Source organism: Dermacentor andersoni, chromosome 4, assembly GCF_023375885.2.
Source record: "Dermacentor andersoni chromosome 4, qqDerAnde1_hic_scaffold, whole genome shotgun sequence".
Classification (NCBI taxonomy): domain Eukaryota; kingdom Metazoa; phylum Arthropoda; class Arachnida; order Ixodida; family Ixodidae; genus Dermacentor; species Dermacentor andersoni.
Window position 1 is genome coordinate 57,986,052 of NC_092817.1, and position 23,330 is coordinate 58,009,381.

At 43.7% G+C, this 23,330-nt stretch overlaps 3 protein-coding genes across 8 annotated transcripts in view; 1 reads left to right on the forward strand and 2 right to left on the reverse strand.

The window, feature by feature from the left end:
• The window catches only part of Graf (GTPase regulator associated with FAK), a 64,060-nt gene extending 60,219 nt beyond the window's left edge, over positions 1–3,841 (reverse strand). For all 3 annotated transcript variants that reach the window (XM_050182995.3, XM_055073811.2, XM_050182994.3), the window contains exons 1-2: positions 3,608–3,841; positions 259–354 (exon numbers count right to left, since the gene is read on the reverse strand). In XM_050182995.3, coding sequence (XP_050038952.1) covers positions 259–354; positions 3,608–3,761 — 250 coding nt within the window. In that variant the 5' untranslated portion in view covers positions 3,762–3,841. The remainder of the gene's footprint in view (positions 1–258; positions 355–3,607) is intronic.
• A 211-nt stretch (positions 3,842–4,052) lies between these two features.
• Noa36 (zinc finger protein 330 homolog Noa36) lies at positions 4,053–15,320 on the forward strand. 4 transcript variants are annotated; one of them, XM_050183004.3, is made up of 11 exons: positions 4,053–4,260; positions 4,331–4,453; positions 4,544–4,563; positions 4,670–4,740; positions 4,890–4,969; positions 5,933–6,059; positions 6,148–6,252; positions 7,973–8,019; positions 10,857–10,974; positions 13,519–13,623; positions 15,139–15,320. In XM_050183004.3, exons 2-11 carry the CDS (start codon positions 4,334–4,336, stop codon positions 15,297–15,299), a joined length of 954 nt encoding a protein of 317 aa, XP_050038961.2. In that variant the 5' UTR covers positions 4,053–4,260; positions 4,331–4,333; the 3' UTR covers positions 15,300–15,320. The 4 variants fall into 4 exon arrangements, with proteins under 4 accessions (XP_050038961.2, XP_050038958.2, XP_054929789.2 ...); XM_050183001.3 differs by having other exon boundaries at positions 4,053–4,210; XM_055073814.2 differs by lacking the exon at positions 4,670–4,740.
• Positions 15,288–23,330, reverse strand: part of nompC (no mechanoreceptor potential C) — a 75,949-nt gene continuing 67,906 nt past the window's right edge. Inside the window, exons 25-28 of the mRNA XM_050182993.3 lie at positions 23,079–23,186; positions 19,634–20,996; positions 17,680–17,790; positions 15,288–16,916 (exon numbers count right to left, since the gene is read on the reverse strand). Coding sequence (XP_050038950.2) covers positions 16,768–16,916; positions 17,680–17,790; positions 19,634–20,996; positions 23,079–23,186 — 1,731 coding nt within the window. The 3' untranslated portion in view covers positions 15,288–16,767. The remainder of the gene's footprint in view (positions 16,917–17,679; positions 17,791–19,633; positions 20,997–23,078; positions 23,187–23,330) is intronic.

Genomic DNA, 23,330 nt, shown 5'->3' on the forward strand with positions numbered 1-23,330 from the left:
CAGTTGCCTAATAAAAACATTTCTGTGCTTCATACATACTTCAATAGAAAAATCAGAGTTGGCTGCAAGCTAAAGCCTCCTCTTAAGCTAGGTATAATTCATACTGAAAGTTTTCCTCCAAATACAATGGCAATTCAAGCACTGTTCAAAGGGTGCATCTGAAGAAATCTCTAAGCACAAGTCTCAAATAGCCATAGCTGTGGTGCAATGTGGTATACACAGCTGGCTCAAATATTGTCACCAATGAAACGCACTTACCTATCACAATTTCATCATCAGTCTGGCTGTTGCCGATGCATTCCAGCCTAAAATTTATGAAACTGTTGGCGAGGCTTCGTTGTGCCCTCGAGAGGTCTATATAAATATAAAGAAAAGAGTAACATGCGGTTACGAGGATATTACTATGCCTCGGATGGTCACTCAAGTTCAGTGCACAGAAACACACAAAGCTGAAAGTCCATAACACGTCCAGAGCAATGCACAATGTATGGGTTAGGATACTTGGACACTGGGACAACGTCCCAGGCACATTTTGTTCTGGACCTGTTTCTAAGAAAAGAACTCACATTAACTGCACTGCTCTTCTAACTAAAGCAGAATACTTCGTTTCTCTTCTCTTCAGGACTTCATGCAAGCGCATTGCTGTTTTTTACATGCAAGGAACTGATAGTGTACTCTATGTGTAGATGCACGGAAGCAACTTTATTCAGAACAAGTGCTCCAATACAACTAGGCTAACTTCCTTCAGTCAAGAATACAGTAAACAGCTTTTTTCCAGCAAGTTATTTTATATGGGACACGTGGATGAATAGGCCAGCGTGCGAATTCTTCATGTCAGAGTTTTAGGACATCAAGCCGAGCCGATTGTGGCACATTCTTTCAGAGGTCATTTATCGCTCATCCCTGAGCTGAGGCTTGTTGATCATGGATGATTAAATGGCATTAAAAGGCTTCTAGATAACACTTGAAACAGTAGATATTTATTTTGCTGCTGTGTCTAAACAGTGCTGACTGCCTTGGAGATAAATTATTAAAAAAATTATAGAAAATAAGATAATTTGCAGACAGCGAAGGTTCCTCGAAGACTAAGTGAGGTGTATAGTCAAACGCTGATAAGCCATGAAAAGGATGTGTGCATTACAACCAATTAAAAGCTCATCCCAATGACGTGAGCTCTATGCATTTGCGCAAAGTGATGTGCCACTAGCATGGAAAAGTCTATTCGTCTAACATCTCGAAAACACTTTCTTGCTTTTAAATTAACAGTGTAGTTGTTGAAATGGGCAAGCATTTGTTCTATGTCACATGACTATAGTACGAAACGTATTTCTCTGTTCCCTACATAGCAGTCAACGCTGTGGAAGCTACGCAAGAAGTTTGGCCAAGAAAAGCTACCACTCCAGGTGTTTCGTCTATGCTTTGCTGCACATCAACAGCTTTCGCTCGTGTAAGCATGCACGTGAGGCTCCTCACGACAAGTTGCAAATGAACAAAAAAAAAAAAAATGAAACCTGAGAAGAACAACAATAAAAATGATCTAAAACAACACATTAACTGCCGATTACACAGTGTGTTTGTTTCGAAGGATTAAAACTTGCTGCATTCCATACTGAGCGTGTATAAAAAACAGTTGCCCACAATTGCGACCAAAAAACACCATACTACATCCAAATGCGAACGAAGCCGCTGCAAAAAGTCTCTGCCCTCCACAGCATTGACTGCTATGTATGGAACGGAGTATAGTGGCAGCAGCTGTTATGCAGTGATGGCCAACTTCTGTGTATCTGTGTAACTTTCGATTCTGGTGGAATTATGCACTTCAGTGTGAAAATTTGCGTGACCATATGGTTATGGGAGGTGCATAAAAAATTGGTATAAATAGAAAGCTTAGGATTGCTTGCAAGCTATATTTATATACATATTTTTTGGTTATGGCAGAACCAGAGAAATTGAAAATGCTAGCCACTCACATAGGGGAAAAAAGAAAAAGCCTACCCTAGTGTGTGCACTTGTGAGGTGTTCAAAATCTTGAACAGATAAATAATTTAACATTTATAAAAGAAATAACATTTCAGACCAAATCTTTACTGCAACACACGCAGATGAATGTTGGGCGTTACTTTTGGCAGCTAGCTAAAACACATCACATGTAGGAAGACCCCGCTCGGACTAGAAACTTCACACCTATGATTTAATATGAGTTTAGAAAAACCCGAAAGTAAACCATGTTTATCGCTATGTTATCCTCCGTTGCTGTTTTTCTTTCTGCATAAGCACTTCAATTAATTGTAAAGGGAAACGCTGTTCATTGTCGTCCGAGCCGCAGTGATGCAGCCAATTTACTTCACAGGCAGTGTTGGGAGCCAATCTAAGTTAACGTTGCTAAACATATTATTCTAAATAAATTCCCAATGTATGACTGATGCTACAGTGGAAGGGAGCCATTATCCTATTGCTCTCGCGGTGTCTTTACGTTTGCAGAATGCATCATGCTTACGGTTGCATCACTCTTTGATAAGAGCGTATGAGTAAGCGGAACTTTCGATAAGATATTCACATTTACAGTTTCAGGACATAAGTGCTGTTGCTTTCTCATCCTGACATCGATTCTAATGTGCTCGTGCGGCCAATCTGCGGTCTTACAAAGAAAAAAAACCATCGTGCTTCTCACCATTCTGTTGCTAATGGCCACAAACAGCGAGACACTAGTGCAGCTGCACTGATGTGTCTTTGACATAATTATGAGCCGGCATGAATAACTTCCTGCCTCCACTACTCACTGCTAAGCACTCTCGTTGCATGTATTCAAATCTCTGAATGATCAATATAGGCTACTACAAACGTACGCGCTTATGCGAGAGAACGACGGGTGCCTTCAGCCAACTTAGGCTTTATGCTTGCTTCACAAAACGTTACCTGCGTGCGCAGACCGTACACAAATATACATCGATGCAAGCGTAAGCTTGAGGTAATCAAACAAAAGGAAATGAGGAGCAAATCATATCTGTACACTTTCGAAGTAATCGATTTCACGTGACTGCTTCACTGCGATGAAACCTGCCGACCTTTCTCCACGACGCAATTCGAAAGACGCGGCAAATGCTTAAGGTAACGCTAATCGAAATTGCACTGCACTCGAGCCGTCAAAGAATGCGGGCCTTGCCGTTCCAAATCATTTGCAGCCCGCGGCTTTCGCTAATGGGAACAAACTCCCGCGCGCACGCTGTAACTTTTTCCGGCTAGCTGAAACGCGCGTACCATCGCTTCTAGCGTCGCTCGTTTACAACATGCCCGGCGCACACGCCGTAAATGGCATTTGTTTATCCCGTAACGGAAGGACGTGCTTCAACACCGGGTAACCCGATCTAAACGCGGCACACTCGTCAAACGACACCCAATACGAACTTTGGCACCCACAAATGTTAGGTGCCGATGTGGGTGGGACCCTCGACGCGGCAATGAAAAGTTGGTCGGCGTCCGTGCGACTTCTACTTTATTCGATAACTTCATCGTGGTTTTCTGCAACCTTGTGTACATGCATTAAGTTCTGCTTGATATGCATGTATAACGGAAATCAAGGCAAAGGGGAATATTCAGATGAACTTACTTCGAGCAGCGTTCAGCAGATCCTTGACCTCCTTGATGATTCCTTTGATTGCCTGACTCGTCCGGTCCAGCTCATTTTCGTGCGCATGGAGATTTTCGCGGAAATACGGGCTGTCGGTGAGACAGTCCGTGAACTCGAGCGGTAACAGGCCCATGATCGAGCTTAACGTGAAGTTAACATAGCACACTTGTGTTTACTGCACCATCCACACGAACCCAAGTTCGCACTCGCATTGTTGCTAAACGAGAAACGTCTGTGACCTGCTAAAGCTCAAGGAATGCGGGAAACGTTTCGTTCAGTAGAGTGTTATAAAATACTATTGTTGTAATATACGTATTATGTATTTTGTGTTTGTATTTGTGTGATTGTGTTATAACGTACAAAGAATGTATTTTGTAAGCGCAATAAACCTCACGTATGAACGCGAAACCGACAAGGGCTATCAACATTGTTATCAGCAATGGCGGCGCACTGACCGACGATCAACAAGTGCAGCCGGTGCAGCCGCTGCCACGATTTGATAACACGTTATTATGAGCTGCATATTTAGTTCAGAGTAACTTAAGCTACTAAATCTATAGGCTTGCGATAGAAAAGAAAGGCGTAAGCTTGTTTTTAATCCCGTCACAAAAGATTCGGAGCTCTTGACCTCCGTGCGTTGCTAGCCGCACATTTCGGAAAACTGGCGTAAACTGAATTGCTGTGCTTATTGTTTCTACTCAGATCATGCCGAAGAAGAAAACTGGTCAAAGGAAAAAGGCAGAGAAGCAGAAGCTTCGTCAGAAAGCCATTCGCGGTAATGCGGCCAGGGTTAACCTTGGTGATCATCCGTGCAACGCCGTCATGGTAGGTTTCGTGTACTTCGCGTCAGCTTTCTGGCTGTGCGTCCGAACAAAAAATATAATTATTATAATAATCGATGCGTTCTTCTTACAGGAGTGTGACAAGTGTGCCAGGTAAGCAAGCTTTTCTTTTCCGATTTGATGCGTTTGTGGACTTTTGTACGAACTCTACGTGGAGCAGTGACGTGACGTTAAGCCGCGCTGTTTACTGCTGTCACAGAAAGCAAAAGAACCGGGCCTTCTGCTACTTTTGCTCCGCCGTTCAACGACTGCCAGTATGCGCAAAGTGCGGTGAGATTACAGTAATTGATTCTGCAAACCCATTTTTCTTTCATGCACACGTGTAGCCAGAACTCGGTGCGCAGCAAAGAATTTGCCTTAAAAAGACGAATATACTTTGCGCTTCCGTAGTTGCTATAAATCGTCTTATTATTTTCCAGGAAAAATGAAATGTATGATGAAGACTGGTGACTGTGTTGTGAAACATTCAGGCCAATTCACAACTGGACTGGGCATGGTTGTAAGTTAAGGATTATTTCTCGAAACTAAGCTTTCATCACAGGCACAATGTGCTATGAACAGTGCATTCTTTTGCTGATAATCCAAGTAGGTCTTTAATGTTATAAAAACGATAACATTGCATGAATCTGTAGTAGCTCATTCCTTATTTTGTTATATCGCCAGTTCTTATTTGCTTTATGGCCGTTATAAAAAAAAACACGCACACAACAAAGTGACTGCTTTAGACACAAACATCAGATACACACAACATGCTGTACTAGTACTAGCAATTTGTAGCAGCATGTACCGCCACTATCGTATGTAACCCAAACGCTCGAGCACATTGCTTGCTTAGGAGCCAGCAGCACGAAGTGTTGGCTGCATCAAACACTGCACCTCAGGTTGGCATGCGGTGCCTATTGACAGTGGACGTACCTGCAGTGGCTGCTAGCTTTTCTGACATGCCTGCTTGTGGCAATGACTCAGTGGCCAAGGCTCTGCGGCTCTGTTGGCTACATGGTCCATGCGCTGGCACATTCAAGTTAAATCTGATGGTGGCAGTACACGCAGTATACACTTGCAAAAAAAAAAAAATGCTCTTTGTAGAAATCCCAATACCATCTCATCTGTTGCTTTGCTTGATGGGGCACACATTACTTAGATGACAAACAAGGTTAATTTAGCTACTTAATAAAATTCTGGACACTGAAATTTTAATTAAATGCTTCAAAGTCCACGTTACTATGGTGCAATTGAAACTGGTCGTTAATTGAGGCACATCAATTTAGTAAAAAACCTGAGTGTTGCAGTTAGATACCCATACACGAAATACACTGGCATTTCACCCTTCTTTTTGAGAAAAGCTATAAGTGCAATGCTGGCATATGTTGCTGCACTATTTTTTTGATGGGTGTCCCCAAACTTGTGCTTAGAATTTTTGGGACATGGGCATGGTGTTGGCTGTGGCTGTCTTCAATTTCAGGGTGCCATATGTGACTACTGCGAAGCATGGGTGTGCCATGGGAGGCAGTGCCTGACCACACATGCCTGCACTTGTCCACTCCAAGACGCCACGTGCATAGAATGTGAGCGCTATGTGTGGGAGCATGGTAGGTGCAGACAAAGCCACTAAAATGGGGTGTACGACCACGCCCTCTTATGCTGCCGTCTCTTCACGCGGTTGCTTTGCATTCCCAGGAGGCCGCATATTCAAGTGCTCCTTCTGCGACAGCTTCCTTTGTGAGGATGACCAGTTTGAGCATCAAGCCAGTTGCCAAATCTTGGAAGCCGAGACACTCAAGTGTAAGTCGCGTTGAGATGACAGTCTGTTTTGCATTGCACGCTTTGACTTGTGGACTGATGATTTTATGAGGATTGTGGTAATATTCTTTCACTGCAACAATCAGGGTTTAATGTGACATGGTTGTCACAACATATGTTGCCACGACTGTCAGATGGCCTACACAAAGGTTATTTTTGCCAACAATAGGCTCTTCTGTTCAGTCCTGTTTTTACAGCAGGTAGCTATAGAGGTTTACTGCATACTTTTGTGTTCTCACAAGATGGGAAAGCTTCATATTACAGGTGCCTGCAGCAAGCAAACCTTTCCTGCTGAATTTTCGATGCCTTAAGGTCATTATTAGAAGAAAACAAAATTGACAATTTGCAAATGTGCGCAGAAAAGTATGGTAGAAATTGGAGTTCTCTGGTCATATTCTGTTACACTACATTGAATTTTATACTGTTTTTGTCATTGGCTGTGATGCTTTTGTGCTATCATTATCACTGTGATCGACTTGTTGGATAAGAAATGGAAAATGAAATCAGTTGTTACAAAATATGTCCCCTGAAGCACACTGTCTCCGGTTCCCCATGAGCAAATGTCAAGTGAAGCGCAAAGTGAAGTGAAGTGATGCACAAAGTGAACCTTTCTTTGCCTAATCTTTTGTCCTTCCCACTGCTGTCTTGCATGCCATATTGGGGGCGGTTGAGAGAGTGTAGGATCTACGTGAGAGAAATGATAGAGAAGGGAAGGGCAATGTCATAAAGCATGCTTCGTTTGAGGTCTTTCTATAAAATAATAATAAGAAATTAAAGTCTGTGGTGGCAGAATTCAAACCAGCACCCTCCAGCGTAGTTGTGGGATGCTCTACCCGTTAGGCCACTAATGCAGTCACAAAATAAGTGAATACCAACCTTGCCATTCTTCGCTCGTAGAAACTTGCAGGGCAACACTTGCAAACGCATGAATGCGTCAAAGTGAAACACGTTATATTGCAAAACATATTATAAACTGCATTTACGTAAATGTGACAGAAGTGTATATTGTATCAACTTTTGTTACTATACTGGACGTGCCAGCAGTTGCAGGCAAACTGGGAAATAGTAAATTCTAGGTGCGGTATGATATGTTCCTGTTATTTCTGAAATATAAACAGTGTGCAAGTTTTTCCATGCAGACAACAGACGCAGGACATGGAAACACAAAGCTGCATTAAAGAACATAAGTGCCAGCTGGAGGTCGTTTTGGTGAATTTTGCAACTCAACATCCGAAACAATTTCTTGGAAAGTGAGAACGCTAACTTTCAAATGTGCCACTGGGTGGTGCTAGCTTGCTGAAGAGCAAGGTGATGCACAACAATGCAATTAGGAAGCACGTCTAGCTTTGAGTTCTGTGTACTGCATAGACAAACACATCTGCTGCACCCAAGATAATGTTTAGTATCACATTACCACTGCCATATTGCACCAAGTGCTGAAAAACATCAAAATCTGGGCCAATTAGCGTGAAGCAGCACAGACACTAAAGAAATTGTCACTAAAACTGTCTCCCACAGTGTGTGGGATCTGCATGACTTTTTTCTGTCTCTTTTTGTTCATTCATGTCAAAAATGAGTACTTTGTTGCAGATTGTGCCATTCATTGTGTTACATGGCAATACTTTGCTGTGTGTGGAACAATCTTTAAGGCCCTTTTTCTGAGGTTTATTTCATGCTCTAATGAAATGTTCCTTCCCTTCAGGTGTCTCCTGCAATCGTCTTGGTCACCATTCTTGTTTACGTTGCAAGGTGAGTTATCTCCCATTAATGTTAGTGCTTAGATTTCTTGGTTTTTTACAAGCATATTCTTTGCCTAGTCTAGTGGTGCCATTGTATTCTTCATGCTTAAGCTCTTCTTGGGCACACTTCTGCACCATGCTTGGGTTTCTCGATCAGCATGCTCTCGCAAATTCATTGGTGGCTTCTGTTTTCTAGCCTGATTGGTTGCCTATCCTTCTGTCTAGCCCGCGACATGCCCTCTAGCTGTAGGATTTCATTTGGTTGCTGTACACATTGTGGCAGAACCCATCTCAAGATGAACGTCAATGTTACTTTCATCAGCATTAAAGCAATACAGGGGCAGGCTATATTGCTAAATTCTTCACTTCAGTGTAACCAACTTCTTCTGTTACCGACATCTTCACTTCTCTATAGCGGAAGGCTCCTTGCTCAATGTAAACTATGGTCTCATTCTGTTCACTTCGCTTCCTTCTCCACACTCTGCTGCTTTTGATGCCAACTTTTTCACTTCTCTGTGATCGACTTCTTCAGTCTTCTGTTGCAGACTTTTTCACTTCTTGCCTCTTGTTCTGCTTGTCTATGTGAGCACCTACCTAGTGGCACGTACCCATTCTGCAGAGCATTGGCCAAGAATATTCACCTACCTAGCAGTTGTCACATGCCTGGTTGCACCTTATCCACTGTCCCAGGTTGTCTATTTGAGAACATACCCAGGGGCCTAAATTGACATGAAAGAGGTTAAAAAATGGAAATCGTACTGAAAAGTGTGTGAAGTTCCCAAAGAACAGTAATCGCATTGATAACGTTATGTCACTTCGGGTGGCTGGCATTAAACATGCATTTGCATTCTTTAAGTATTCAGTATGACAGAGCTTTGTGTTAGTTGCATTGCTGTCATTGCCCCTGTATAATTAGGGTCCTTTGTTCTTTGGTGCAACCTGATAATTCCTGTTTTTGCACTCCGAACAAGTTTTAAAAAAAATGAGTTAAACCCGATTTGTCCCTGAGGTTTGCCCCTTCGTAAATGAGGATAAATGCAAGGGTTACAAAAGTGATAAACACTGCCCACCTTGTGTGAACAAGTGGTCGAGAGTTATCACATTAAAAATACTCTTCATGAATATGTCATACGCTTACTTTTCGCTAAATGCTTAAGCAAAAACCAGCATACATATAATCAGTGGCTGCCAGGCTTAAGTGAATGAAAGCATCTTGCTTTTTTAGTAGCCACATTCACATGAACGTGACAATGGCCCATCCCATCGCATTTCCCACATATTGCATGTGTGTAAACGCTCGTAATGCGCTAGAAGACGAATGGAGTGCTAACGTTGCTCTGCATTGCAAATGGTAGCTGTGACTTTGAGAAGGTGTTTACTCAACTATGTTGCATTCAAAAAAGGGTGGCAAATTGGCCTAGTTAGTACTCCATTACTTTGTTGCAAGGTGTGAAGCAGTAAAACAGAACAACAGTCAAGGATGACAGGCTCAACAGGTCTAGGATGGACATAGAAATGCCTCACATGCATATAATAATGTGCATCAACAAAGGGCTGTCAGACAAGAAAAAGCATCTCGCCTCTTACGAAGCATGTCTGTGTGCACTACTATACCTTTTTTTTTTCCTTTATGAAATAAAGTGCATAGAACAATGTAAAGAAGAGATAACCAAACACGTCTCTATTTGCTGTTTTAGTTTATGTGGTTTCATTTAAAAGTATAAATGGTCAACAAGGATTTGCATTAATTAGTCCGAATGACTCGCGAGCAGCTCTCTTTGTCATTACATGTTCCCTTGAGTGATTTCGTTTATTTAAATCTGTTTGTGTACAGAGAAAAGACAGTTGCCTGTGTTAATCGTCTGTGAAAGTTACCAGGAAAATCCTGAGCCTTGGGCGGGCCAGCAGCAAAAACTCAATTTGTCCCTGGTTTTCCTCTTAAAAAATAACACCTAGTTTTTACCGTTGAATTTTCAAAAATATGCTAAATCCTGAAAGCAAAGGGCCCTATGTGTAATGTGAATATGCACACAGTGGTGGCTATACTTGCAAAAGTCTTGCGATAAACTTTCGAAATTATAGCAGAATGTCGAGAGCTAGTTGCGAGGTGGTAACTTCTTCACTTGTAAATGCTTGGGAAGACTTGTTGTTCTCCACTTTCAAGCATATCGTCCTCCCCCAGTCCCAGAGCCTGGTCGTCCCAAACAGCGAGGGCTTCTGCCTCTAGGACTTTCTCTCTGTGGCAATGAAGGGAAAGCTACTGGGGAAGAGCTTCTGTTCAAGTATACTGCACCAAGTAGTCTGGCAGACATTGACAGTGCTTTCTGTTTTGCAGAATCAGTGTAGCTTACTGATTGTGATAGTTTTTCATATGCTAAAACACTGAAGAACAAAGTGAAAAATAAAATATAACTCTGAGTGGAGTACATTGTATCATTTTAAGGCAAGTGCTGTTGTAAATAAGGTGTTTATGTTTTGTCTTGCCCATCTTAAACATGAATGAGACTGTGGGACTATTTTCAGTAGCATTGGTCAGTCATACATGTGGGCTCTGTAGCTCTTCTTCATTGCCACAAAGTTGTTTACAAGTTTAGTGAGTTTTTTATGTAAGGAGAAACTGACGTCTCTCTTAGGTGGCATTACGCCATCTGATTGCCTGCATGCTTATCTATTGGGCGTTCATTTTTTTTTTGGTTTTGTTCTCTTTCTCAGCTGCTGCTTTCCTCTTTCCGCAGCTATGCAATGATTCACCCTTTGTCTGTTAGATTCTTTATTCATTATTGCCATCGTCATCATCCATGCAAAATAAGTTTGCTCCGGCTACATATTTTTCTCTCTGTATTACAGTCTTGTTACTGTGATGACCATGTCAAGCGCAAGGGATTCAAGTATGAGCGAAACCAGCCTATGCCTTGCCCAAAATGTGGCTTTGAAACACAACAGACAAAGGATCTCAGCATGTCAAGTAAGCATGTCAAAGAGGAAATTTTGGCCGACTTTGCCTTCCGTGCTTTGGCTGGTGAAGTGGCTGGTGAAATACCTTTATGTGGGCTCTGATAACATGCTCTCACTGCAACATTCATTTATGTGCTGTCAGGATGTAGTGTGACATGATAGCCATGACAGTTTAATCGTGTCATAATGAACTTAAGGATGATGCAGCATTGACTTGGAATGGATTCCAAGGGAAGGAAAGCGTAGCAGAGGGCGGCAGAAAGTTAGGTGGGCGGATGAGATTAAGAAGTTTGCAGGGACAACATGGCCACAATTAGTACATGACCGGGGTAGTTGGAGAAGTATGGGAGAGGCCTTTGCCCTGCAGTGGGCATAACAAGGCTGATGATAATGATGATGACACTAATGCTTTTATTATGACCATACCTGACCCCAACTGGCCTCAATATTGCATTGTGAAGTCTTATCCACATCATTTAAACCGGAGCCGCCACAGCAGCACATCTGATAGCTTAATGACCACATTCGGGATTAATTCTTTGTTGCAAAGCTGAGTTGCTGAGACAATACTTACCAGTTTAGTGCGTGCTGATGACGCCTGTGGTATGCTGTGTCTATCACATTCATTTGTTAAACTTACGACTTCACAGTTTGATCACAATTGTCATCTGCAAATGATTTTGTGATCACACAGTTCATGTGCACTGATGGCAGCTAGCATGATTTTTTTGTCGATTCTGCAGACGCATATAACATTACATTTCTTCATTATGCGGCACTTAAATGTAGGGAACACCTGTCAAAGCAAGCGATGGGTTCCAATCTTACAAATTGGAATTTGAAGGCTAAGCAACATCTAACACATTTTAAGAAGATATAAAGCAGGAATAGTTATATTACTTTAAACTTGGGAAGAAATGGTTTAGATCCATTGAGTCACTGTGTTTTAGTTATTGCTGTAATTGGTGAAAACTTATGCACATATATCAACACATTTTTTGTTATGTCTTGTCTAAAGGGAATGCATTTCTTTCTCATTGATCTGGATGAACGATTCATCAGCCTTCTTGATGTAGTTGAAAAGACAGGGACGAAGAAGCAGAGCACAAGGTGTAGCGCTTGCGTTGTGTCCTTCTTTGTCCCTGACTTTTCCAAGCCTTTTATACCTGTTGCAGTGCCATAGCAATAAGGCTGAACATCAACCCTTTTAAATGTAGTTTTGTGTTCCTAGTGGAAGGTCTGTCTTTCTTTATCAGTCAGAAATTCCTGTAAGGGACTAACCCACTACTGAAGCTGGTGCAGTTCACATAGAACACCGATAAACAAAGCGCTGGTCTTCTATTATTTAGAAGTATTTCAAATGATAAGTCCTGACAAGGCAGGTTCACAGGTAGATGAGGTGATCCGTAGTGGTTGAACAAGAAACATCTCCGGAGTCAACTTTTCAATGAGGGGACTTATCAAGCACTTGGCAGGACAGGTCTTTGATAAGGAAAAGTCCCCTTGTCCAAACTTTGGCTCCAGAGATGTCTTTTGTTCAACCACTGTGGATCACTTTAAGTGCTAAGCATACTTATTGGAGTGTACTGCATCATTGTTTGTTGGCATTGTTGTCACTGATGACACACTTAAGCAGATCTTTATCTACGCCAACTAAAATAAACTTGCATGTAGGTGCCTTTTACAAGACCATGCAGTGCAGTAACGTGTTGATTTCTTTGTATTTGAGTGGCAACCAAGATGTGAAAGGCCAACACTTGTTTCCCATCAGGCGCTTTTGTACCACTGCAGGAAACATGCTGCTGGCATAAATTTCCATGCCTACTCCTTGTGTTTGCCTGAGGAAAGCATGCTTTGTCTTTTACGCTGTGCTGCACATGTTTCATTTTAGTCACAGAGCACAGCCATCAATGCGGATGAAGTGGCTCAATGTGCTTTAGTAGATGTATATATGCCAGCTGCCAGGTCTGCAGTTCACACCCTAATGCTGAAATAAACACATATTGTTCTCTTTTGGTGTTCCTTGCTACATTGAAGCATCAAAGAACAACCGTATCATGGTCAAAATTTGAGGACCCAAACCAAACTATGAGCTGAGTAAACGCTGTCATTTAACTTGCGTACATTGTTTATCTTTTCCTGGTGACCGTTTTTCACTGGCTAACCCCTGTTCAAAAGGTTTTGCTCACCACAAAACACACCTGCATGTATTGCAACTTTTGTGAATGTTGTCAGTGATTTTATAGCAAAGGAACCTTGTCTAGTCAGATTTTGTGCACAACGCAAGTAGTGTACATTTTGGAATGTAGGTCAGCACCAGTGATTATGCTGGAATGTACAATGAATTATGTGTAAATAGCTGACAAACTAGCTCATAGATCAGATTTAACTAGATCGCTGTGCTTTGAGTGTCACCTGTTTTTTCTGGGCACAAGCTTACCCAATAATTTGTTACTCACAGTTTTGATACTGTCTTGCTCTTCATCGTCGCCACAGCGTAACAATATTTTGCTTGATATACCTGATGGTAAAGTGCCTTAATATATTTTTTTAGCTCGCCATCATAATTATGGAAGACAGCAGATTCGTGATGACGATGATGACGATTATGGTACCAGCAGTGGCTATGGAGGAATTGGCTACAGCTATTATGGTTCAGGCAAGTACTATTATGCCTCATATTGTCTGTGACATGCATAACTGCAAATGATACAGTTAGACATTGGAAGGTTCACATAATGAACCATGGCACAACTGTGGTTTATTTAAAACATACCTTAGAGTATGTAATCATCTGAGACAGTGGTATATTACTGTAGCAGTTTTATTTATAACGCAAGCATTATCACATGCACACATATGGTGCCTTTTGGCTTTGCATTTTTTTGCCTTTCCAAATTTATTGAGACACAGCTTATTGTGAAGTTCTTTTTTCATATCAAGACTTTAGTTATAATGAGGGCTTAGCTGTTGCATGCTTTAGTGAGGTCCATGTTTAAGTGCCTAGGGAAGGGGATCTGTTTCTGTGGGTGTATTTGAATTTGCCAAGGCAACTTTGTCATCCTTGGCATAGTACTAGGGTTCTGTGGTTTCTTGATGTGTCTATTTTGCGTAGGTAGTTAAGAAACATGAGTGAACTAATAGGTGAAACAAGGAGTTGAAGTAGTGTTTATAGTCGATGGCACTCATGTGAAGTAGGCAGAGCAATGCATCTCTTTGAAACAATGCCATTCTATGTAAAATTTGCATTCTTAGCACATTGCTTTTGTCATAGCTATTACAAATGATAATCTAGCACATCGAGGAGGCTAAATTGCCTCGTGGAACGTAAGTTTACCTGTGCAAATGTTGACCTGCTTTCTGAAGCACTTGGTTCTGTTTACTTCCACTGTGTTGGCATCCACCATTTAGCCTGATGCTGGGGCTATGCATTTTATGTAGTGGCAATTTATAGGGTGCTAGTCTCATCAACACTAAGCACAAGGCACCAGTTTGTTTTTGGCTGGGGTGCTGATGGCTGTCATGTTTACTTGTTGATCCTTGAGACCTCAGCACAGAAGATCCTAGCTTTTAAACTCATTTTCTGTGTTGGTCACTCCTTTCCACTTGTCTTAACCATGGTAAACCTCTGATGCCAGAACAGATATTTGTGCAGTCGCAGGCTAATGAAACAACATTGTGACAGTTAAAGTGTTAATGTAAAAAAATAGGTCTGTTTGTTTGATGCCAAATCAGAGTACCTTATTATCGTGTACTGTCACATTGAGTGATGTGTTGCACAGCAAATTTCTAATCAAGTACAGTGGACTCTCTTTAAATGTAACCTCAAGGGACAAGGGAAATTGGTTCCATTTATCAGGAGTTCCGTTTGCTGAGAGACAAAGCTCAATACAGTTGCATGAACACAAAACCAACTAACCTTGGGGATGGTGTTCCAATTAAGCGATTTCCATTTATAAAGATTTCACTGTACATCAAGCACTGCCTTTGAATTTTCCTATTTTGTGCTCCTTTGTTGTTGACTTTATGTAGTATGTTGGTGACAACAAAAGATGATATGTCAGCATTTTGTCCATTATTGCCGTTGCATATGGCCTTTCATTTGCTTTTTTGTTGGCCTAGTTCTTAGTCTTAAATGCTGGTATGCGTCAAAGCTAGCGAATCTTGTGTGCAGGTGGTGGAGCAGGTGATGTGGATGAAGATGATGAGGAGGACGATGACGATGAAGACGATGAGGATGATGATGATGATGATTCTGATGAAGAGAGTGAAGAAGAGGATGAAAAAGATGAGAAAGATGAGAAAAAAGGGGACACCACAGAGTCTAAGGAATAAAATTTTTCTTGCACAATGCAACAGGAATTCATTGGTCGAAGGTAAAGCTTGATTACACACAGGAACACAGAAAGGAGAGTAGTCTCACTCCCAGGGAACTGAATTAGAAACAACTGCAATGTTATATACACACAGGATTGTGTAAATTAATGTGTCCTTCAGGCTTGCAGAATATTTCATTTGTTGCAACAAAGTGTTATTTTACATAATCTTTCTTTCCTGTGTTAAATTACATTGTTCGTTGCTAATAACTTGTACAGCAGTTATTGTGCGATACAACCATTCACTTTCTGATTGAACTGCACGCATTCCGTATCACTTTTCATGAATGGTATCTGCAGACCTTCCCAATCAGAAAAGTGAAAAGATTAATTATACCCACACGTAATTGTACTGCATGCAGCCAAGTCATAGCATTGCTACTTTTCTTCATTTCGAATCTATTGGGACATCACCACTGCAACTGAAAATACAACTCGTCCACTTATATATTTCAGTGACCTACGTAAGCTATCAAGGGAAGTTAAGGTGAACGTTGAAAGGATAGACGGGGACTGCACCCTATCTCAAACAGAATTCTTTACAGCTAATGCTTTTGCTAAGCATTTAATTTTGTGGCAAGAAGGCTCTAGGAAAAAGTTACATTTCATTACTGAAGCCATAATGTACACTCCAAATAAATTAATGTACCTTGATTTATCTACATTATTGTACATACATTTAAATCTCCATTTAGACTGAGCAGTGTGTGCAGTCTGATCAAATATATGTTGCATTAGTAAATTGGTATATATTTACAAATACTTATATGTAAAGAGCTATGTCCTTGTAGATAGCCTCCTTGGCATGTAATGCATAGCTCATACCTGTAAACTTGTTCACCTGCTTTTGCTCTCGACATACATTCATAAAAATGTTTCTGCTCTGTTTGTAGCTAGGAGCAATGAATATTAAGCTGGGCAAAATACATGAATTAGAAAATCTTCAATGCTTAAATAGAAGAAAAAGGAAATGGTCCCTTCTAGACGTATACATTATGTACAAAACAAATTGTTTTAAAGCTAGCAGGCATTGCTGTAATTGTCATGCTTCTAAACAGACTCATTAAGTGTTCAAGATTGAAACTGTGTCATTGTGCATTATGTGATGCTTTTCTGCAAAACTTCTTGCTGTGTGTTCAACTTCCTGAGTGCATTGTAAAGCAGAAGGACAACTCAACAGACTTTGAGATTGTACATTATGCCACCTCACCTTCACCCAACTTGTGCAGACTGACTGCAGGCAACAGCAACAAACAGCCTCGGTTGGCTCGCTTAATGCCTTTAGACAAGTTTTCAAGCATGGTTGATTGCTGGCAAGCCCTTATGGATGAGCTCGGAGGCCAGGAAGTGTGCCTTGTCCAGCATATGGGTTTGAGGTTAACACCTCAAGTTTGACAACTCGCCTTCATTGGCATTTTGGGACAGCTTCACTCCTTCTTGTTGCCAGCAGCCTTTTGCAAGGTCTCCACAACCGACAGCGATGCCCTGCGCACTTCGAAGTTTTCCAGGTACTTGTTCGATATGGACGGCCAGTCGACAACATTTGTCAGTTTGTTCATGCCTTGCATCATTTCTTCTGGAAAAGAAGGTTGACAGAGGATTCAGTATGCCTTGCAGTACCGCACCATCTAGGGCACTGTGCCATTAGACACTTAAAAAAATTCTGTAGGTTTTCCAGAAGTGGCCAGAAAATGTTTAAATGACTTATTACTGCCTGCCTTCTTGCAGTACATGCATTACCAGCTGCACTGCTTTCACTTTGCAATGCAGATGTCCTGAAATGAACTAAGGAATGGTTTATAGCTTTATCTGAAATTTTTTTTTATTTGCCAATCCTTAAAACGAAGGCAATGGTGATTTAGCAGTAAGTGCAATAGAAATGCATTAGTTCTTTGAGGTCCCGGACCTATGATCTAAGCCACGCTTACTGCATTGACAAGTATGGTTCAGGAGCTCACATGTTGTGCCTCTTCGAGGAGCAATGTACAACTGGCAGTGGTCCGCTCCCACTATCAGTCCCACTACACACACTTTTCCACCTTGACACTTTTAATGCTAACGCATTAATGTGAGGCTACCATGATTTAATTGAAGAAAATTTGTCATAGAAGAATGCAGTAATGTTATCATGCAATTACTGCCTTTGTTAGACGCTGGTGAAAGCATGCCCTTCAGGCAATTAATGCTCTCGACAAATGTGGCACCATATAGGGAAAGTGACACTTGGAGAACGGGTGAGCAGTGATGACATGCATAGAGTAATGCTGTGAAGCTGGTGGGCGATCGAGCGTTTCTGCTCAGTTTAATCGGTGCCTTGTTAGAAATGAATGTATGCTTACCAAGTGGCATGATCCTTCGATTGCCACGAGCACCTGCAGCAGAGTTTGTCCTGCTCTGCGTTTGTCCGGAGCCCATGTCCTTCAGCATGGAGAGAGTGCTGCCACCTTTTACTGCGTCGGTGAAGGATGACGGTGCAGCAAGAGTGAAAGAACAAATGCCAAGAATCAGCACCCATCATGGTGAACGAATGAAGTGCATGCTAGTGCTATAAAGACGTGATTGTTATAAGGGTTATGTTTAAAAGGGCCTTGATAGGGGCTTGGAGGGTGAGTGAATGAAATGTGCGAGCGCCGAGTCATGATTTTACATGACAGCAATCACTGGGTGGCATGTAGTGGAGCTATGACAAATTCAAGTAAAAACTGGCGCAGTCTCCAGCGACAATGTTAGGTGACTGTTGTGGCCCTGTGACGTCACAAACATTCGCGCATCTGTGGCATATACTGCTGAAATGCTCTGCCATTAAGCGAAAGAAATTCCATCGGAGCTGGTGGAATTGCAATGTAGCATGCGAAAAATAGTGTGAGAGAGTGGATTGCCATATAGGCAATGCAAACAGTTGCATTGCCAAAACGAATATGAGTGTCGCTGTGATGTAAGCACTGAATACTTTTTGAAAGTACGTTTGTACCGGAGGCATGATAATTCGTTAAGCTTCGAAGGAAGTGTGCGTGGGATAGTACGGGTCAAAATTTTGCTGGTAACAGCCTATGCATGGTAGCTGGAACTGGGATATAAATTGTGAGGGGGTTGTGGCAAGACTCAATTTGTGACTGAGCAGAAAAGTTCTCACTCAGAGAAGCGCACATCGTGAAGATGTCCCAGTTTACATGACTACGATGCTGAATGGCTGACACTAACTGTAGCTTCCATTCGAGTGCCACATTATTTCGTTAGAGAGTAAGCATGTCTGCGTGCGGTAAAAGGCTAACAAGCCTTCCTCAACGTTGGCTTCTCCGCACAATGAGGCCTCACGCAGAGAAGGCCGCTTTTGCGATTCCCTTCGCACCGCCATAACATCGAATGCGTGAATGCTCCTATCCGCAGAATGTTGACCAGCGAGGAAGTTGTGCGCCATAGGGGGCGGGGCGCATCGAAGACGTTGCTAGCAGATTGGAGCGAAAAAAGTGTGGAGGCGAGTTTGTGGCGTGGTCGTCTGACATACATCTAAAAGAATATGAACATTATGAAATATGTGCCAAACACAGTTCGATGGGAGCAGAAGGTTACCGAATGCTTCAGTTGAGAGGACTGCAGCATGTGTACGAAGCCTCTAAAGGTTGATAGCCATTGCATGCTCTTTATTAATTGCCTCAGTAGGACTTGGAAAACACTTTCTTTTGTTTATGAATTCGCTGATGACACAGTAACGCATCTGTTGCACTACCCCTATTTCGTTGACGCCAGAAAAATTTCGCGTTCGCAGTCACCATGCATTTTGTATTGCGCTTCACTAAATTATTTGCCATGCTTCGACTCGAATTACAGTAGCTGCCACGGCGCACATGCAATACCCACGGGCTGTTTGTTTATTATATCCCGCCACCGTTCACCCTTAGGGATTGTACACATATTCCCAATGCGTCGTATATTAAGTATTGTTTAAGGCCCAAGGGATGAAGCATCCGTTAGTGTCAACAGCAAGCGGGCAACCAGATAACATCAGAAGAATAAAATCACACAAGAAGGCGTGAATCTCGGATGCAGTGACTCTTGCGGCAGTTGTCACGCCTTCTCTGGTAGCGTCAAGCGCAAGCGTGCTTGGTTGACATAGCAACTCCGGAAATCTGACAGCTGCATTCTATTTTACCATATTGACCCAGGGCGGCTGCTGCATGAAGATTATCCTTTCCACATGGCCTGCATGGTGCGTTCGCGATATTTCCTAACAGCGCCAAAAGCCTGAGTTTGTCTGTTCTTTCGCCAAATGATGATGATGTAGAAAGCAAGTACCTTTCTTGAGGGAGCACTTGTTCATAATCAGCTCCGGCACGAAGGTCAGACAGTTGAGGGGCGCCGGCGCGGGTGAGGCGCGCTTCATATTGCGAATGAGCTTTGCGCGGCCGAACTTCCACTCGGTGTCCGACTGCGCCTGTATTCGCTGGTAGGTGTCCGACATCATAGCAATGAGCAGGTTGATGAGCACAACCACGGTCACCATCATGTACACGCCAAAGACCACCTTGACGATGATCTTGGCGAACGGTGGGCTGAGGTGCAGCGGCGGCATGTAGTCCGGCTCTACGAGCCCGAAGAGCGAGAAGAAAAGCATCTCGAACGTGTTGATCGGAGACTGGAACTCCTGGCCGAAGATGGGCAGCGTTATGTTGTCCCCACGCGGCGGCACGAACACGGGCTGGTACACGGCACACATGTTCAGCGAGAATCCCACCAGAAAAATGAGCAGTATGGCCAGGAACCGCATCAGGTCCTTGATCAGGTCCCGGATGATGACGGCCCACGGGCCGAACAGGTGGTGGAAGGTCAGGAAGTTGAGGAACTCGAGGAAACCCAAGAGCAGCGCGACAGCGAACAACTGGTTGCGGATGTAGAGACATATAAGCCGGTAGTACTCCTCGCGGAAGAACAGCGCCACCAGGTGAACCGTGATGGCGATCGCGCTTATGAACAGCACGACCGTCTTGATGTAGCCCAGGCCCTCGCGGTCCGATGGACTGGTGATCTCGGTGATGAACATGCCCAAGAGCCAGAAGATCAGCAGCCACTCGTTCCAGTGGGGCACCAGGTGCGTGGACGTGTACAACGGCTGCCACGGATTGATGATGGTCACGCTGAGAACGATCACGAAGAAGATGTGCGAGACCAGGTAGGACATGAACTTGACGATGGGGATGTTCGAGAAGTGATTTCCGCACACGAGCGACGAGGCGACCCACAGCACGGGACACAGCAGGAAGCCGAAGAATAGCATGACGATCTTGAACGTGGTCCAGTGGTAGCTGCCCATCCAGAGCTCGGTGAGGTACTTCTGCGCCGCTGGGTGGGCCACGACTGTCTTGCGCTGCAGTTCTATGAGAACGTCTAAAAAAGGAGTGTTCCGTGCGTCCAGCGCCCGGAGCAGCGCAGCCGTGTTGTTGTTCGAGGCGGCGATGGAGAGGAGCTCGTTGGCCAAGTTGTCGCAGAAGCCGGCCATCTCCTCGAGTTCCATGGCGCGCTCCTTCTCCTTCAGCGACAACAGCTCATAGCTGCGGGCCATTTTGACAGCTGTGTCGATGGGCGCCTTCGAGGCGAGGATGAAGTCCACCATAGGCCGGTTCTGGTGCACTTTGCCGGAGGCCATCAGGTCAATCAGGAACTGCAGAAAAAAGAAGATAGACTTTAGCCCATTGCGTTCGTTTGCAATTGCCTTTGTTTTACAAAAGCAATTGTCATTTACTATAGAACGCTAAATAAGGTATAAATAGTCTGAAAAAAATCTCGGCGCCCTTCTACTCTGTGAAGAAGGATGACCAGCGAAGCTGTGTATGCGGGCCCCTTGATGGCCAACTGCACCTCCGCCGCGGGTCGACCACGTATTGCACTATCTTCGGGATTGGCCCACGTATGGGGAGTGAAAGCCTGCTTCACCTCCGCGGCTGGTCGGCCCATGCATTGCACTATCTTCGGGATCGGCCCACGTATGGGCAGTGTTTGACGCCTGCTTCACCTCCGCCGCGGGTCAGCCCGGCATTACACTATCTCCGGGATCGGCCCACGTATGCTTACCACAAGGACACGAAAATTTTCTTGGACGGTAGAGGTATACAGACTCGCTGTAAAGAGCTGGCTCTTCCGTAATCGAGAGTAGATGTAAGCATGAAATGGCAACGGCAGAGCAGATTGGTTGGAGATAATACTAGCCACAATCTTAAAATGGCTGTAGTGCATGCTCGCAACGGCAAAGCCCACCACAATACACCGCACCACGCCATACTGTGCACTGGTCCACATGAACGCTGCCTAGCTAGAAGAAAACCGGCTGAAGGTGGCACGACCGGCAGCGAAAGATGACGATGATGAAAACATTTTTTATTGACAGGTAATGGGAAATCGGAAACGGGCCCCTAGTCTGGGGATCCTATTATGCCTTCGGCGATGGCCCGTGCCCCTCGGATCAGCGCCCGGCGGACCTAGGAGGTGCCGTCGTGAAGGTTGCCTTCCCACTGCTCTGTGATGCGGGATGCAAGAAGGATACGGGGAAAGGATGGGAGGCAAGAAGCGGTGCATTGTACCGTAACGTGCAAGGTGGTGAGGGAAAAGCCAAATCCTGGACAAGACGCCAGGGAGACCGAGCGCACTGTCCAGCTAGAAGAAGAAAAGCACCTGAAGTAGGCGCGACCAAACGTCTCAGCAAATCTCGATTCTTGTTTCGTGATCTCTACGCAAGACGTCACGTGTCAAGACGTCACGGAGCGTTCGCTTGCCAAGGCTGGCTGCGTGACGTAATGCTCTTTCCTAACTTTTTCCTTTCTCCATGAAAGCAAAGCAGCGCACCAGGCGCTTCCGGCGCCACGCCACACAACAGCTCAGCGAGCATAGTAGATCCGTAGCAAATTGAATTTCCCGGAATTGAAGTGTATGGTGCCCTGTATCTGCCTTTTGAACGTCGCTATAGGAAATTACAAATAAAACATCAGTGTACTAGAAGTTACAGCTTGACTGATAGTGTGAACAAACATTAGGAAGAACTCAGAAGCAATATTTGTTTGCAACTTTTTGTGGGGTAACTAGCGTATGTAATGCAGTCCTGTACAAATGGGGGGGGGGGGGGGGGTATCTCGCTTTGTTTTCGCAACTTGCCCGGATGTTCTCGTTTGAGTGCCCGGATAACGGCTCTGGCTTTTGGCTCAAGGTCACTTTAAGGCCGCTGACAACGGGAGCTACAAGAATTTCATGCTTAAAAAAGGCAATGCCAGCCTCTTTAGTGACAAAAGTGAAGTAGAGCAGTAATAATATTACTTTGCGATATAGCTGATCGTATCTAAAGTCTTACTTCTATGGGGAATCACAACGATTTAGTTGCAATTACTTCGCTGTGGTATGCTCTTTATCTTTACGGACGTTTCACTGAACTTGGTGTTTGCTCCGCCGCCTTCGTCGAAATAATTTTACTTCTTCCCCCATGCCATGTTTCTGGGCATGCTGTAGTTTGACATTTTAGCATCATGCTATGGCTTGACGTTAGAACTTCTAGTTACCACCTGTGCAGGCGTGGCGCCAGTCAACTAGAGCTCGCTAAACCATCACGAAGCTGGTGCGCCGCTGTAAAGCTATAGTATATATGCCAAAACAAGTTGTAATGACGCTTTAAGCCACAATGAGGAAGCTACGCAAAGTATACTTACTGTTGTAATGACGCTTTAAGGCTCAATGAGGAAGCTACGCAAAGTATACTTACATGCTTGTCATCCATAAGGTCAGTGGTATCGTGGTCTTTCTTGAGCAGGTAGCTGATGATGTCATAGTGACCCTCAGCCGCTGCCAGGCACAGTGGTACTTTGCCATCCTGCGTAGTGTCGAGTACGGTTTCGGCTCGTGTTGCATGTATACATTGTATGCACGTGACGTCACATCCGCTGCTGTCGTCTGCTTCCGCTACCTTCCGCCATCTTGGGGTACCTTATCAACAGGCGTGCGCATAGGCCTATGG

What these genes read in the sequence shown, in the direction of transcription:
- Noa36 (XM_050183004.3), top strand. Translation starts at nt 4,334, where the DNA reads ATGCCGAAGAAGAAAACTGGTCAAAGGAAAAAGGCAGAGAAGCAGAAG. An exon ending in ATCCGTGCAACGCCGTCATG is followed by an intron (nt 4,454 to 4,543) that starts GTAGGTTTCGTG and finishes TTCTTCTTACAG; the next exon opens with GAGTGTGACAAGTGTGCCAG. An exon ending in ATTCTTGTTTACGTTGCAAG is followed by an intron (nt 8,020 to 10,856) that starts GTGAGTTATCTC and finishes TCTGTATTACAG; the next exon opens with TCTTGTTACTGTGATGACCA.